General features: G+C 43.8%; 1 protein-coding gene across 4 annotated transcripts in view; it reads left to right on the forward strand.

Annotated features, from left to right (window-relative positions):
• Positions 1 to 17,470, forward strand: part of dock1 (dedicator of cytokinesis 1) — a 172,045-nt gene extending 154,575 nt beyond the window's left edge. For 3 of the 4 annotated variants that reach the window (XM_034569985.1, XM_034569987.1, XM_034569986.1), the window contains 9 exons: positions 1,235 to 1,321; positions 2,847 to 3,023; positions 3,896 to 3,979; positions 11,469 to 11,606; positions 12,026 to 12,168; positions 12,325 to 12,523; positions 14,034 to 14,211; positions 15,149 to 15,300; positions 16,559 to 17,470. In XM_034569985.1, coding sequence (XP_034425876.1) covers positions 1,235 to 1,321; positions 2,847 to 3,023; positions 3,896 to 3,979; positions 11,469 to 11,606; positions 12,026 to 12,168; positions 12,325 to 12,523; positions 14,034 to 14,211; positions 15,149 to 15,300; positions 16,559 to 16,654 — 1,254 coding nt within the window. In that variant the 3' untranslated portion in view covers positions 16,655 to 17,470. The remainder of the gene's footprint in view (positions 1 to 1,234; positions 1,322 to 2,846; positions 3,024 to 3,895; positions 3,980 to 11,468; positions 11,607 to 12,025; positions 12,169 to 12,324; positions 12,524 to 14,033; positions 14,212 to 15,148; positions 15,301 to 16,558) is intronic. The other variant, XM_034569988.1, reaches the window with a different exon arrangement.
• Positions 17,471 to 18,034: the final 564 nt, after the last annotated feature.

Genomic DNA, 18,034 nt, shown 5'->3' on the forward strand with positions numbered 1-18,034 from the left:
ATTGAGCCGCAGCAAGTAAAGACCTGCTGCTGGCCTGAGTCCACAGAACCCTGAAGCTGCAACTCCTCTGCTGCACCTGTTTATCCAAAGTTCAGTGAAGACTGCAGAACCCTGAACTGTAGAATCAGTTGTCATTGTCGTGGACGTGGCCTTTAGCATGAATACACTGTTGTCACTTACATTAATGAGTGCCAGCCGCCGCTGTGCATGTATCTTCTGTGCTCCTTGGGAGCTTAACAACACACGTGCCAAGTGTGAAGCCGATAAGATGAACGGTTCTAGAGATATGCGAGCTCCATACAGACTGGGATTTCTAGAATTATTTGATAGAAGATAACTATGATGGTCCCATGAATCTATATCCCACATTTAGGTTATGACAAATTAATTATTATATAATTTAGAAGAGGTAAACATTATTTTTCATTTCTTCCACCTGCAAGGTATTTTTGTCTCACTGCAGCAAGATGCAGCAAACTGAGTAAACCTGAAAAGGGCTTTTCATTTGTATCCGTTTTTGATCAGGTTCCTGCTTGTTTGTCTCGGTACTGCTCCTCCTGTCTTGTAATTTATTATGGGATGCCACCGGATTATTGTTTGTAGTTTATGCTCCACAGATTCTTTTAGTCATTTCCCTCAGAGTAAATCACTTGCATTTTAGAACTCTAATTTATATGCAGCTCATTTTTTTATTTTTTGGGGTTTTTCAACATGAAGATCCAGACTGAGTAAAGCAGCAGACAGGGATCCAGATCTGCCGATAGCATAACTGTCGAGTTTTGATTTTCAGTTTGTCTAATGAATTATGTTTTGTTCACACTTAATATCCAGGTTGCAAGCGACATGGGAGATAAATTAGCACTAGTGGTCCGTCGAGGAGACGTAGATGAGTTTGTGCTTGAAGTTGGCACAACTGGGAAATCAGAGACACATAGAGTAATATTATGACGTGGCTCTATGGAGGCTCTAGCCTGTGGAAAAGCTACTGGTTCTTAAAGTGGAACCAACTCCAGCACTAGCACCAGGTTCACCTTGGTCGATAAGGGCTATGCAATTAGAATAAGACTAATGCATTTCTAAATAATGCGATAAAGGTCTGAATACTCCACGTCTTAATTTGATTATTGTTTATTCCGAGTTTGATCCTAGAGTATTGTTGTCGTTTGGCAGAGGCAAATTAATCTTCACCCTCTGATGTTGACTTTTTTTAGTGTATTTGTCATTTTGTCTCCAGAACATGTGGATCGAGAGGACCACGTACTCGACGGCGTACAAGCTCCCTGGCATCCTGCGCTGGTTTGAGGTCAAGTCGGTCTCCACGGTGAGTAGAAGAAGCGCCTTGTGTGCCAGGCGGGCCTCCCTAATCAGATGAGGATCTGCAGCTCGGAGGCAATCGATATGATTTGTCCACTTAAGCCGTATAGACAGCCGCGTTGGTTGCAGGCGTGCCACTCCCTCGGACTAACGACAGGGCACGATCCGTCACATCGATTCACCCAGCGCTCCTTAAAGCTCGTTGCCACTGAAAATAGCTACACAGCGCAAATACAACTAGAATACAACTAGAGTCTCTTTTTGATTTTCCTGTAACAGAATTACTCCTGGTTTGACTGAAACAAATAATTTTAGTGTTTACTGTTACACGTGGAATGGGCATTAGTTTGTATTATCTGTGGGGAAATGAGCACAGATATAATATAAGTCGCATTGCAGTTAGAGCTTCATTAGTTTGTCCCTAAACAAATGCACTACTTGGCGTAATCATCTTGGCGAGGTATTCCGCATTACTCTTCATTTGTCACTTTGATTTGTCACTTTCATGTCTGGGCTGTTAAAAACAGAGAGGGGAACATCTACCCCTTCTCTCAGAGGTTATCTTTAGCCAGGTTTGTTTACTAGACTCTGCTCCCTCTGCATCCATAGCCGTCAAATAGCATCACGCGGCTCCCACACACCCGGCAGCTCGGGCATTTAGCTCAACACAATGGTCCCTCCGGTCGCTACATCCACAATCGTTTCAGTGGGGAAAAAACCTTGATCTCCCCCCCTGCACCCTCCTTAACTCCTGATTCCATGTATTGGAGTGTTATTCTCCGCTGCCACTCTAATTCAGAGCAGAACACTAGTCGACAGGATTGGAACATACTGTCAGGAGCAGCTTGGCCTCCAGATGAGCCGGGGAGAGGCCGGGTCCCCGAGGTCAAACTCTCTATTTAAAGCTTAATGACTGGGCTGAGATTCATCGAGCTAAAGCCTGCGATCTGACAATGCTTTTTATCAAGCTGGCCTGAGACACACCGGCACAGATTGGAGATTTGTCTTCCTGGCAAAACATCTTATTTTTGGTCCGGAGTCTAAATCTTGACATTTAATCAACAATCCACTTGTGTTTCTACTAAATGCTTAGTAGAAAGACGGAGGGAGGTGTGTTTTATTTCCCTGATTTTCTGTCTTTCCACTTAATGACATTAGGACTGAGTTGTCGTTTGCTTTCACACATGAGTGGAATTCCTGACAGCATTTTCCAAGTATCTTCTTCATCTTCTCTCAGAATATTGAGTTGACCCAGGAACTGAAATTCCCCTGCACACATTATCCATCTTCACTTTGACAGTTGCAGGTTCATGTTTTGGTGCAGTGGGGGAAAAAAATGATTAATTGCTTCTCTATCCTACATGATTTATGTGTCAAGTTTCCTAAGCCCATCTTCTAATAACTTGGTGAAGATAAAACGTCTCCATTGTTGGGATTACAGACACTGTGGTGATGTATGTGTGTATGAACTAAAAGAGGTGAGCAAGTGCTGAAAATGTTTGGGTGACAACTTTTCATTCTCTGCCTCACAGGAGGAGATCAGTCCGCTGGAGAACGCCATAGAAACGATGCAGCTGACCAATGAGAAGATCAGCAGCATGGTGCAGAGGCATCTCACGGACCCCAACCTTCCCATCAACCCTCTCTCCATGCTGCTGAATGGGATCGTGGACCCAGCTGTCATGGGAGGTTTTACCAACTATGAGAAGGTAATCAACGTGAAAGAAAGTCTGGATTTATTCTATATGTATCTGAATAATTTAAAGCATCACTTTAACAGGAGCCATAAAGTGGCTCCAGACATCTTTTGGAACATTTCCTCTCAGACCCCAAATAAGTTGTCCATGAAAATGTCAGCGTGAGCCCACGTGAAAATACAGCAGAAAAATTTAAAAAATGGATAAAATCGTTTCTTAAATCTAATGGATGCAAAAAGGAAAAAACTAAAAGATCATCTCAAGCCACACACACAAAGAAGACGTTGGCAAAGATGTTGATTGCTGTAAACCAAAACATTTGACTTCCGCAGCGGAATCGATGCACCATGACCTGCCGACGGGATATGTTGGCTTCATTTCTGGATAGTGGGAGGAAGTGGAGATGTGTTTTCCACCTTTTATATACAGTCTCTTCTCTGGACAGACATTGATTTAAAGTCCAATTTAACTGTTTATCACATTTCTCATTTATTGGCTGCACGCTCTGTTCGCCATCACACAATAGCGCCTCGTGTAGAAAAGGAAACTGTTTTTATCTTGCGTTTGATGCTAAAAAGAAAAAGGTGCCTGTTGGTTTTCCAGCATATTTCATGACCTGGAATAGATTCATACTGGTCTTGTTGAAACGGTGCAGCATGAGTCAGGAAGTGCGATGTGAATTCTTTGCCCTGGGGTCACTCCTTCATCTCAGTGAAGAAGCGCAGGTGGTAGAGGAGAGACGGATGTCTTGACTACATTTTTTATCATTTCATCAGCCCCCCTCTCAAACCCCTAACAATTCCTCTTTCGTCTTCCTGTGCATTTCCGATTCCTCCCGTCATGCAACCATACTCACAGCAGTATCTCATCTCCCTCCTCCCCAGGCCTTCTTCAATGACAAGTACACGCAGGAGCACCAAGACGACCTTGAGAAGATGGAGAAACTGAAGGACCTTATCGCCTGGCAGGTGAGACAGACCCTAGAATTACATACGATCATGGTGGCGCATAATCACAGTTTCTCTCCTGTCAAAGATGTCGGGGTTACATGAACAGCTCCTCACAGGTACATGCTCGTTTAATTTAAAAGATGACATTTTCCATAATTTCCATATGTCATATTCAATGGCATGTGTGAAGGGAGGCGTAGCCTACAGGCAGTCAGAACACTGAGCATGAATTAGATGGTATGGAGAAGCGTGAGAGGCATGAAGATGTGAATTCATACCTTATGGCTCTTCACTATAATTGAGCTTTCGAGTGAATTTTGTTTTGGGCTATTCTCTTAGCCAATCATGTGTGGATAAGGAAGTTACTATGGTTTGTTACATTATTAGAGTAATGAAATCATCGCCAGAAATTTGGGAGCCACAAACCAGCAGCTCTGCGGACACTAGGCAGTGTGGTTCTTACTTTTACTTTATACTGTATTTGTGCATTGTATACATAAACATTTATTTCAATATTTCCATATATATATTTCCATACATATATACATATACATAATGCACAATTACATTATACATCCTCGTGCAATCATCCTGTACCACTGCACTTTACCAGAGTACCTTTTATCTTCAAATAATATTTCTATCTGTAGTGAATGGTGATATTATGTTATTTATTTATATTATGTTATTTATTTTCTATTTTATTGCCCATTTTATTCTATATTACACTTTCATGTGTTCACTTTTCAACATCGTTCTGACTTTCTGCTGCAGTAACAAGTGAATTTATCCGACTTGGTATCAATACAGTTTATCTCATCTTAACTTATCATATTGTGATGTGTGGGGTCTTGTCTTGTCGTGAACAGCTGGGAGTCCTTCATATGCATCAACTGCGGAGAGTTTCAATGCTGAAAAATATTTATGTGAAATCTTGTCGCTGCTGCTGCTGCTGCAAAATCTCACTCTAAAGGGTTACACCTGAAAATATAATATCGTCTTGCGAACCTGTGTGTGCTCTGGTAAGATGTCCAATGACAGTTACTCAAGTCACCAGAGAATACGTGTGTGATAGAGTTCAGTGGAAATAATAGCGAGGGATTGTGCTGAAGCACACACTCTGAAGTTAGGGAGGAAGCTCCGATGCGTGAAGAGACTGAACGAGATCAGCACCGGCGGATTTTGCGAGCTTTGCATCCTCGCTGAGTCTAAAGGATGTGCACACGCAGCAGACAGGAAATGCACACACACACACACACACACACACACACACACACACACTGTTTGGATGCATCACAACATGCGCTGCTTTACAGCTTACCACGAACCTCAGCAGATATTTAGCTCATTTGTAGCTCATGTTTGATTAATAAACTCCTGGATGTGTTTGCTTTCTGGAGGAAAAACAAAAACCTCCTCCCTTTGGGGTTTTATAAAGCTGCACTGTAGGTACTCTGTTTTGTTTTTCTTCTTTTATTGCACTCTCTTAATTCTTTAGCTGTAAACTAAATGTCGCTTTAATGCTCAGGAAGTCACGCTTTCCTGCCTTATGGTTCACCCTGGATTTGAGCACATATTCGACTATTTTTTTTTTTTTTGTTCCTGGCTGCTTCCTATTGCTACCTGCAAGGAAGGAAGCAGGAAGTTAATTGAATTTGCAATAGTTGTTGCTGTCTCTGTTGTTTGAAAAATAGGTCATCTTTGTGTTCCGTATCTCTTGGTGGGGCTTCTCTGAATGTGAAAAGTTTGGCTCTTTTGTGTTTGTGAAACCTTTTGTCTTTATAAGGCGCAGAGGATTCACAAACAGAATACCCCAGTATTATTTTTCCCTCCCTGCTTCTGACACCAAAGTCTTCCAGCTTGATTTTTGTACCTTAGAAGTAGAGCTGTCTTTTTACAATCCTTATTACACAAATATTATTTCCATATTAGTCGTGTACTTAGTTTTATCACCGTGTTAACGTGGGAAAATGAAGGTAAACTAATGACTGAAGTAGAAGCTGACAAAGCAGGTGAGGGAACCCTAAAAATAAATGTGTCAGTATTTCATCACAGCTGGAAAGAGGGGCATATCACAAATACATTATACCTGACACAGTTGGAGGATGCGTCTAGATTTTACCTTTTAAGACCCGTGAGTTATTTCTGTATTCATGTCAAAGGAAAGGCGCTGAATAATAATGTAAAAGCAGCACGGTCTTTGTTTCAAATCTTGGCTTGTTGGTTCCAAAGTGATGCTCGGATGTGAAATGCTCCATTTCAGCACCAACGTGAGATTTCAGCTGGACCAAAATAGTGTTAGAAAATCACACTGCAATTTTGAAATCATCACCCACCCACAATCCGCAGTGCTAATTAGCAGCGGCTCTGCTGTACACACCAGTCGTACCAGTGTGAGAGAAATGACTTGCTTTGTCTTGGCAGCTGTGTCAGGTTAAAAAGTTCCCTCACGTTCCCTTAACTCACAAATAGTGGTGTTTTTTCTGTCTTCCATAAGCAGGAGAAACACCCGATTGCGTTTGTTTGGTGGGATCATCACGGAGATATGTCACAGAGGAAGCATATACATGTTTGCCGAGCCCCTGTGTGTGTGTGTGTGTGTGTGTGTGTGTGTGTGTGTGTGTGTGTGTGTGTGTGTGTGTGTGTGTGTGTGTGTGTGTGTGTGTGTGTGTGTGTGTGTGTGTGTGTGTGTGTGTGTGTGCACACACACACACATACATACACACAAACATGGAACTTTTAAAGGAGATGAGTAAAGCAGAGCCGTTGGTCTGGAATGGTATCAGCTGTCTCCTTGCCAGAGCCAGCATGCTTGTTTATCTCCCATCTTGAATCTGTCTAAATGAGACAAATGAAGATGAGACTGCTCCAAACTAAACGGGGAGAAATGAGCCAGCGTGCACTGTTATTCCGAAACGCACGTCGTCCTCATCTAGTAATTAGAGAGGAAATGAGCGAGTGGAAATCAGGAAATTAGCTATTGTAAAAAGCTCCCTGGTAAATACAAAGTAGGTGTTTTCTCCGATGTTTCTTGTTATAATTAGCAAACGATGTCGGACAGATGCTTAAATGTACCTGAGACTTCTCGCTGCAGTGCGATCCGCTCGATTAAAGGTCGTTAGCGGCATCGTAGTCTAATTCGATTCGGTTCAGTTTTATTTGTGTAGCGCCAAATCACAACACTCACGAGGGGCTTCTAAACATTCTGTGAGATCAATAAATTCCATCGGTTCGGTTGATTTGGAAGATTGGATTTTTACATTTAAAAGTGGAAGCATGGTATATGCTGCTCTGACAAGAATCCACACGTTGGAGCCTTAGTTTCTCTGGGATCAAAGGATGCATGAGCCTTTGAAATAGGACACCGTAGTCGCACCGCTTTGAAGCAATAGGCCTTGAGATGCAGCCTCCGAAGGATGTGGCCCCTGAATTTAGACTCAGCTATAGCAAAGTCGGTCTGTTTAATAGTCTGTCGGACTCATCCCGGGCTGTGTGTGTGTGTCCCTAAGACCTCCGTGACCTTCATGAAAGGTCTTAATGTGTCATCACACCCTAAATACCAGGCAGAGGCAATGTGGCTGTCCCAGCACCCCAGGGTGAGGCGCTGAAGTCCGCTCACTGTGCGTTAGAGAGGGACCGGATGACAGGGTTCAGCTGAGAACAGTGGGCTCAGAGAAACTCTGCTCATATTAAACAGAAAGGCCATTTCTTTCATACGTCTTGTCCGCTGATGGTATTGGCATGTGCCTCTTTGAAAATGGGGTTGGGGCTTCATTAGTAATACCTGCATGCTCAAAAAGTGTAGCGTGGAAGGTGCATGATAATCAAGCATGCGTCTGCTGGATATGAAGAAAGTAACATAGTTAGTCTTCGATATGCAGAGGAACATCCACCTTGTATTTTGTATATGTTGCTTTGCTCTAAATGCTGTCTGGTGTGCTCATTATATATTCATCTGTTTCATGGTGTCATAATGATTAAATATATTCAAAGCTGCAGTCACTGATTATTGTCAGCTAGGGGGCACAGAATTATAGGAATTGAGGATTCTTGGCTAACCTGTTTGGACCAATTTACAGGCATTGCTACCAATGAGTGTTTGTGGGTCACTTTTGCTTAATTGTTGGCTTTCCAGCTAATGAAATCATTGGTAGAGTCGAGGGCATAGACCGGGGGTCACTAATGGCAGACTGCGGTTTGGATCTGTCCCTGTAACTGATATATCAGTGAGAATTGTGAAGGGGCGATTATCTTTTAACTGGCCCAGATTTTTTAGCCTTTCTACGGCACTGATTTCAGAAACTCGCAGGACAGTTGCATTTCTGACCAGTTGGATCATTTTTACATTATGACCCATTTTCCTCTAGTGCCCACTCATCATGACACAAGCCTCAACCGACGTACAAACCCAGATCTGTAGCACTGACGATACTGAAGTTGGCATCTTTACTAAACTGGGTTGGATAAACCAGGCCAGGGTAGAATAATAGAAAAACATGTGCATCCCACTGGGGTCTTGCTTCTGGCTGCCTGACCAACACATGTTCAGTGTTAAACCACCTTTTTTTGCTCTGGTTGGCTCCATCAACCCCTGAGAACAATATCTGGCTCTGAAGATGTCGCCTGTGTGTTTCACAGCCACTTGTTTTCTTTGTGCTGGTAAACACACCAGCTTGTCCTCAGCTTGTCAGACATTGTTTTCCATATTTCTACAGTTTGATATGAAGTGAGGCTGATTAGAGCAGTGATACCCAACCACTGGTATTGTCACTGTGTCTTTGTCTGGAAAGCAAAGTGTTTTATTACTATGTTTGTCAATTTCTTCTCAGATTTCTATTTTATAAGGAGTCCAATTTTTAAAGTTGACCCTGTATCACGTGGCCTTAACCAATGAAAACCTTTGTTCTTGCCTCGGCTTCCCAGCGAGTATCTGACATTCCAACTGTGTTCTTCTTCCTATAAAAACTGTATCTGTTTCCCAGGTTAGACTATTTTTTGCAGCATGCATTGTTAATCTTTTGTAAGATGAGCTGTAGAGTTGGATCCATGCTGGAGTTTATAAACGCAGCCCCCAGGTCTCCGTTGTCTAATTATGAGCTATTAACATCAGCCTCACATGAGGTAACATCTCGCTGTTTGACTGCTGGAATAAAAAAAAGAACTTAAAAAAGTTACATGTAATTATACGACTGAGCGTGTGTGTGTGAACAAATTTTTGTTGCCTCTTTAGGACCTTTTCCAACATGAAGCCAGGTCTTAATGAGGCAAAACATCATGTCTGAGGTCCTGGTTAAGGTTAGGGGGTAGTTAAGATTAGTGATAAGGTTTTGGTTATACACGTAGTGGTGACGTGTGATGACGTTTTTCATGGGACAGCGTAGCTCAGAGACGTTGCAGCTTGTATTTACTACATCGGGTTCGGGTCAGACTCGTTTTCAGATGACTTTGAAGGTCGTGAACTTGGCTTTAGGCTGTGCACCATGAAAGGAACTCAGTCCTAATAAGGATAGCACAACCCTGTGTGTGTGTGTGTGTGTGTGTGTGTTTGCAACCTTGAGCCCGAGTGTCTCCCACAATGAACTTATCTCCATGCAGCTACCAAGCAGAATCCTGTTGCCATGCCGCCACTCAGTCACACTCAATCATCCTGAGGTCTATAAAAAGATGTGGGTATCCTGGGAGACGTGAATCTTGCCTCAGCTTTCCCTCTCGCTGCCTTTTCTCCCCCTTTCTGTCTTTTTTTTTTCGTCCTTCTGACTCCTCTCATCTTCCCTTTCTCCTCCTTCTAACCCTTTCCCCCATCTGCCTCTTTTTCGTTCACCTTTTTTTGGTCTTTCGGTCCCGTCCTCGCCGCTCCTCTCTCCTCCAAGAGGTCTCGGCGGGGATGATGGAGGGACCAGGGGAAACCTTTGCAGTGTGTCTGTAGCCTCCTCTCATTTATCTTTCTGTTGCAAAGCTTTGATTTTTGTGGAGCGCAGCAGAGTAACTAAGGTTCAGTGAGTGAAAGATCCTGGATTTTAGATGCTGCAATACATGTTCCCCCTCTCACTGTGTGCTGCTCTTATCACAAGATGCTGTTCAATGTATTAGTGCAGTGGAACATGAAGCTGAGAACCTGAAACAAACGAACCTGTTTGATGATTCAAACAGGGACATTACTGTGCATTTCACCATTAGTCTTTTTTTTCTCACTGTTAATAAGACACCCCACACACACACACACACACGTGGAATCCCTTTGTAAATAATACATGTAGCGTTTGAGATTTTTACACAAGGTTGCATCACAAAGCTGAATTGCTGTTGTGTGCCAGCTGAGTGAGTGAAGTTAGTTCTTGCTGTGGAGGGTGGAGGGGCAGTTTGCCCTCAGAGAATATGAAGAAGGAGGAGCAGGCTCTAGAGAATCAGAGGTTAGCGCACACATGCACTCCCACACGCACACACACACACACTTGCAGTCTTCTCTTTAATGGTCCACCTATTCCAGATACTTCAGACATGTCTTTGTACTCTGAGCAGACTCTTTGTTCCATTAGTTCAGGGCTTTTGTGCATGTGTTAGCCGTGAAAGCTACTGTACTTAAAACGAGGCACAAGATCCACTCTGCAGTTCAGTGTTGTGCAAATGCTGCACTCTGAGACGTGACAGGTTAATATGGATGATGAAATAAATCCCATAAATTTGCTTTATTTCTCTGTTTTTACTTCTTTCCCAGCATAAAAGCGTACGCTGTTTTCTTTTCACTTTCTTTCAGGGGTTTTTCTCACATCATAGCCAGGTGGTCACAACATTTTTTTTTTACAGTTGCCATGGAAAAGAAAAGGTCCATATTACCACAGCTGACTGTAACATCTTTGCTGGTTTCTGGCAAGTTATTGTGCGATTCTTCGCCACCGTACCCGCAGCCAAAGATGGTGTTAAACACAGAAAACCAAGACAAGCCAGATTAGTCAGCAAAGCTTCCGGACACTGAATGTGGCACTGGGGTTTTCCTAATTACTAGTTTTCAGCAGTTTCTTTCTCTTTCTACCTGGGCAGCCTCTGTTGGGTGTTGTTATTCAACAGCTGCCTGCAGTGTGTGAGAGGCAGCAGTGTGAGAGGCAGCAGTGTTCCTGAACGGGTGCATTGCAGCTTTGTTGGCGGAGAGGCAAGCGTCCGTCACATGCAGTACATGCCTGTACATGTAGCCTGTCTGTGCTTTCTCATTGCCATGATTATTATATCTGTGTTATGTCGTGTTGATGCTGGTGGTGGGAGGACAGGAGGGGAGGTGTCATGGCAACAGCCTTCTCCACCTCCACCTGGATACGGTTGCACAGATATTCCCTCTTAGTGCGTTCCGACCCACTCAAAGTGATGTACAATCCCTGCGCTCGCTGAGAATGCACAGCCAGGGAGGTTAAAGGTCACGTGCATTTGATTGGATATATGTAGTAGCAACCAACATGTAGCTAACAGCTCCTGTCCCAAGGGTGTGTTGTATAAAGGTTTGTCTTACCTCTGCTAGATCCCGCACCTTGCTGAGGGGGTTCGCATTCACGGAGAGAAGGTCACGGAGGCACTGAGGCCTTTCCACGACCGCTTGGAGGCCTGCTTCAAGCAGCTGCGGGAGAAGGTGGAGAAGCAGTACGGCGTTAAGACCCTGGTGAGAGCTTTTACCTGTCATTGACCTTTCTGTTACATCAGAAGTGCTCTAATGTAGAATCTGCAGCACTGCTTTCAAATTCTTCTGGTTCTTCTGGCCTTCATTATAAATTATAACAATGATAATCCACTGAAATATTGTAATAAATATAGAAATAAATATTGTTTCACAGACGTTGATAGATGTAATAATTCAATATACGTTGCACTGTAGTATAATTATAGTTGAACATACCTTTGCGGGAGGAACGTTTCTCTATCTGAATATCTCCCTCTCTTTTATTTTGAATTTTACTGAACATATTCTAATTACATAAAACCCCAAATAAAAATAAAATGAAAAATAAAATGAAAAATGAAAGCAGACGACACTGAATTAGAAGCTAAACTCTTTCCGTATGTTTTTCTCTGCATTGTCAGCCGGCAGCAGACGAGCGGCGGGGGCCTCGTCCACACTCCATGGTGCGCTCCTTCACCATGCCCTCCTCCCAGAGGCCGCTGTCGGTGGCTTCAGTCTCCTCCATTTCCTCTGACAACACCCCCTCCAGGCCGGGCTCAGACGGGTAACAACTACTTCACAGTTCTTCTGGACTTAGATCACCACACAACCTCTCCTACTTCTCATCCCACCTCCCCAAACCAGTAGAGGATTGATGGAGCTACCTCACAGACGAGCGACGGGGTTTGATCGCACTAATATCACATTATCTTTTATTCAGGTTTGCCCTGGAGCCTCTCCTGCCAAAGAAGCTGCACACCAAGTCTCAGGACAAGCTGGACCGCGACGAGCCGGAGAGGGAGCGCAAGGACAAGAAGAAGGAGAAGAGGAACAGCAAGCACCAGGAGATCTTTGACAAAGAGATGAAGACCACGGAGATCCAGCTGCAGCCCGCTGAGGCTGTCATACTCTCAGAGACGGTACTGCTCCTCTCCTCCTCTCCTCCTCCTCTCCTCCTCTTCCATCTCTTCTCTCCTCATTTCGTCTCATCTTGTCTCCTTTCCTCCTCTCTCCCCTTCATCTTATAGTAACTCTCTTCTCTTCCTCTCCTTCACGTTTTCTTTCTTCATCTTATTTCTGTTACTTTCCTGAAGCTTTCACATGTTCTTATATTCTTTTCTCTGTCCTACTCTATCGTACACGTCCTTGTTGTGGATATCCACGATCTGATCTGAAGCATCATGGTGTTTGTTTCGTCCTGTCATAATAAACCTTTTCTGGGATATTCATGATTCCTAATGATCGTTCACATGAATAATCAAAATTAAACGGTTGGTGGATTTAATATAAATTTCCCGAGCATTTTCTCTCTTCTGAAGCCTGCATTATTTCGATTGTAGAGCTTCCAAAGGTTTTTCTCTGGCGTCGTTCTCAAATCAAGTTTGTACAGAAAGTATAAGAACAGGATTACAGTGAGAAATTCACATTATATTTTTCCAACGTGCATAATGAATCTCTGACAGGACTTCTAACACATATTTTCTGCTCTCTTCAACTGTCATTCTATCTTTGCCTTTTTCTTCCCCAATATTCTACCCCCTCACATTTCTCCCCTCAGTTCTCTACATATCTTTACCTCCCCCCCCCCCACCCCCCCCCCCCCCTCTCTCTGATGTGCTCATGTCCCTCCTCACCCCGCTGTGTCCATTACAGCCGAGGTATCACTGTGTTCTGCATGCCCAGTGGGAATGTTCCCCTGCGAGCAGCATTAAGATAAGCACAGGGATGGGATCCAAAGGGGGCCCCTGACAGTGGTGGAGCCGTCTGGCTCGTGATACGAGCTTCCTGCCTCAGGGGTCAAGGGTAGAGCACCTAGGGGTCTCTGGTGGTTGCCAAGCAGCTGCAGCTGGATTTGAAGTTATCGTCTGGAACGGAAAAATGAAGAAAAAGCTTTTCATCCTCAATGCAAATCTCAGCTCTCAGTTACGTGTACGAATGTGTGTGTTTTCAGCGTCTCCCTCGTGGCTGGCTGCTTTGAGTCTGGCCAATTACAAAGTTGTTTGTTAATGTAGCCAACAGTGTGGAAGAGCCCTGAGGCCGTATCTTTTCATATTCAAATTCCAGCAGTGATGAAGCTGGGACAACGCAGCCCCGCATGCGAACAATGATATTTAACCACAGATAAGATATTGCAACTCAAAAAGGATTCCCCCCGCCCCCCAAATGGTTTCTCCTCTAGGAATACAAATAGCGGACTTATTATGGATGCACACAAAATAGTCCCAAAGGAGATGAGGGTCTGATTTTCTCATTTAAATTATCTTTCATTGATTTTCTGTTATATTTCATGGTCGACTTCATCCATTCTCCTCAAAGTAAATTGCGTTCTCACTTCTGTTTTATTGACTTGTTGTGTAATTTAGGTTATTTTACTCTGAGAGCCGCCTCTGATAACATCTACTTTCTTTCTCTTCATCCTCGATCACACAGATCAGCCCCCTGCGGCCTCAGAGACCAAGGAGTCAAGTTCTCAGCCAGATAGGTGGAGACCGCCGCCTCTCTGTGTCCCCCGGACCCCCGTCCTCTTCCTCCAACTACTCCTCCTCACCGGGACCCCCGCCCATCACGCCCAGGAGCAAACTCTCCTTTTCAATGCTCGCTGTTTCCAGTAAGAGCGAGTTAACTTTATTCTCACTCAATTAACAGGTTGTGTGATCTTTGGACAGCAGCTTGCACCATCTGTGAGGACCTCCCTGTTAGCACACGCTGAGCTACAAATGCTGCTCACACTTTGATCTGGAACACAGAGCTACTGTATGTGTGATATGAGCCACACTTCTTTTAATGGCCCTGCAAATTATTATTATCAGCACCGCAGATTAACTTCTACATTTGTCTCTTTGTCACCGGGCTGGCAGCTGACGCCAGCATCACACAGAGCGGCTCAATGTGTTGAGTTACTGATCAAGGATGTAAATTTACCAAAAACAAGAGAACTTGCTATTGATGCTTCCGACTAATTCAGCTTCTTCGACACATTTCAAGAGGTTTGAGGGGAAAGTTTTGAGAGATGCAGACATGGATTTTATAACTCAATCGAATGAGTCTCATCCAACTGTCTGTATTCCTGTAGAACTATTCAATATTTCACTTCTTTAAAGTTTGAGACTTCTAAAACTCACATGTTTAGTTTGTTTTTAAGTCAAAATGCATCAGAGGTTGAGATATTCTGACTTTTAGTTGATAAGTATCACCACAACACATCGTCCATCTTTATAAACAGTCTTTGGTCAGGGTCAATAACCTTAAATGCAACACTGCCTATTGCGTATCTCTGCCAGTGTAACACCACACCTCGATGAGGGGTTGATGACATCATCAGGGGTGAACCTCAAAGTTCATACAAATTGTTATTGAGAGACAAATTTAACTTAACTTTTTCCTGTCTCCCTAGTTAAGTTCCCATTGAAGTGTTTGTGGACATTTAGCTCTAAAATTTTCTCTAATTTCTTCATCTTTAATTTTTTTTAAATACACTGGAACTGAGCAGAAATAGGCCATGTGATGTGTTCTGATGATGAATGTGAGCTGATGTGCTCGTGCAGGTCTGGAGCTGAACGGGATGGGCTGCTCTGACAAGGGTGAAACTCCTCCTCCGCTGCCCGTGAAAGGCAGCACGGCTGATTACGGGAACCTGCTTGATAATCAAGACCTGGCGACTCCCTCGACGCCTCCGCCGCCCCCGCCCCATCCAAGGGTAGGTGTTTTAATTAGGCCTGAGAGGAGCTCCTAATGATGTATGGCACTTTTAATAAAACAAGATGCCACTGCACGCATTTGACATTTGGGCCGACCTCCTCCACTATCCCCTACCCCGTTTACATCCTGTGCTAATGTGCGTGCATGCATGTCTCCGTGTGTGCATGCGTGTTCCTCACTCAGGTTTGTACCTGTCCCGTGTTTGTGTGTCATTTTTGTAATCTGTGTCACAGACGAGTGTAGGCATCAGTCAGTTAGCAGCAAGAGGCTGCAGCCGCCTGTCCACCCTGCTGTTATTTATACTCGCCCTCCCCCTCCGGCCGGCCCGGCGCTCAGACGTGATTGATTGGATGATTACTTTACCTCTCACATCCATCAGCAGCTCTCCCGCTGTTAATCAGCGGCTCGTCTCGCCACACTCAGCGACGTCTCCGCTGCCCATCCTCTCTCCGCGCCACACGTTAACTAATCTTATTTATCCACTGTCACGGCCCATGGACAGGTAGTAAAATGGAGCCTGGGCACACACACACACACACACAACCACACACACACACACACTGTGTGGCAGCGGACTGACAGCAGCGTAGTGAGAGCAGATGCTCCAAGACTGAGCGACAGCCACTCTTCATTTACAGTCCTTGACGGAGGCGGAGGTGAGGTCACTGACGAGCATTACCCCTCGTCTGTTGTCTCTGTCTGAACTCAGGTGTCTCAGGAGGTTCAGAGAAACACTTCAGTCATTTTTCTCTTTGGATTGAATAATATTGATTCAGTTATCTCATCATTTTAAGTTCCTGGGAATTTATCCTATATAGGCCTGTTGTTGTGTATTTTCAGAGTTTTTTTAATCTGAAAACATCAATAGCTTAGATATAAATGTCTATGACCCAGAAAGAAAACCTATATTTGGTACAATGATTTTTGTGTCAGAATAAAACAGATTCTTGATCTAGAAAGTCAGTCGCTCCGCTTCCATTCAACTCTTCTGTCATCATAGGTTCAAGTTGTAGTCTGACAAATATGAGCTCCGACAGTTTTAAGGCACCGTGATCACCCAATCTGACACAAGCGTTGTGTAAACTGATCCCGGCATCAGCTCTTCTATCAAAAGTCCTGTCAATCAATTTCGGGAGTGATGGCAGCTTTTAATCCTGAGCTCTGGATTTTGGCGTAGAGCCGAGTTGTCTCCGCTTGAGAATATTGAGATTTCATTTTGTGTTTGTGTTTTTGTTTTTGTTTGTGTGTGTTCGCAGCACATCCCACCTCCTCTGCCCAGCAAGACCCCTCCCCCGCCTCCTCCCAAGACCACCAGGAAGCAGGCCTCCATCGATTCAGGAATTGTACAGTGAACAAAAGACGCTGACAGTAGGACCAAAACAACACACTGACAACACAACAGAACAGAAAAAAAACAACAACTCACCATCAACAACAGCAGTAACCGCTCCCCCTTGAAAAGCGGTTGTGTTTTTGTTTTTTTACCCACACATTCCTCGCTCCCTGTCCCAGCTTGACAAGATGAATACCTCACCGTCACCCGCCCACTTCTTATCATCTTTTTTTCACTTTTCCATTTCGCCTTCGGTTTGACGTCGACGCAGTCTCCAACGGGGAGAGCGCCGCACAGAGGAGCAGTCACTGAATTTGTAAAATGCTGCCTCGCCGCCTCCAGACTTTATCATGACACGAGATTGTTGTTGGGATAGAACCAACAGCTTTCCAGTACCTGCCCACTCTCGAGTATACGAGAGCACATAGCTCATTGAATTCCTTTTTATCTCTTTTTATTCATATTCCCACTATGTACAGAGGTTTGTATATATGATTTGATTTTATTTCTCCTTTTTTTTTGTCTGTGATTTGATCATGACTCCTTTTTTGTATTAACGTATCATTTAGATTAAGTGGCATTTATATGAAACAAAAAAAAAAGGGCCTGTAGGTTTTGAATTGACGGGGACTTGACCGAGTTGGTATGTGAGAACCTATCAAGGATTTTCATTGGTTAAATTTGTGGAGTGCACATACGACTAACTCACATCGCATTATCGTTGTTCAGACCTTGTCCTCGATTGCTGTAACCTTGGATTCCAATAATATTGACTGTTCCCGGCTCACTACTGACATCACTTCTGAATAAACTTAAATGTATGTATTTTAAAAAAGAGAGATCTTGGCTTTTTTATTATTTTTTCCACTAAGAAAAAGATGCTGGAAAATAGTTTCTTTGCACATTTCTGAAATGGCTGATTTCTTCACTTCCACTCTTCACTTCCCGTCTGCTTGATTGACAGCCATCGCTACCGCCACCTCATCATCCACACACAGGCCGTGTTGCAGCGGGACACGTTACGCCCCGGAACGACTTCTATATCGAGTAATGCAATCTCCTTTCCATAATGTGTCTGCTCGCCTGGTGATCGTTGTTCAAAGCCGAGAGAGTGAATCTGGAACCTGGCCCATATTTGACGCAGCGGCTTAGGTGAACCTGCCGCCTTCTTCCTGCTTCACGGAATTTCTGCTTTTGTACAAACTCCCCGACTTCTCATTCTTAAATTCTTCTTTTTAAAATCTCTAGTTTCCTCACGTTGCTGCGGTGTATCAGAATGTCACGCTAATACATTTTTATTTAGTTGTTTGAAAATTATAGATGAGATGTCATCGGATTCTGAGACGCACACACAGGCTGACGTGTTTTTCTCTCGGCTTTCTTTACCTGATGGGTTGAA

Source organism: Hippoglossus hippoglossus, chromosome 19 (genome assembly GCF_009819705.1).
Source record: "Hippoglossus hippoglossus isolate fHipHip1 chromosome 19, fHipHip1.pri, whole genome shotgun sequence".
NCBI classification, from domain to species: Eukaryota; Metazoa; Chordata; class Actinopteri; order Pleuronectiformes; family Pleuronectidae; genus Hippoglossus; species Hippoglossus hippoglossus.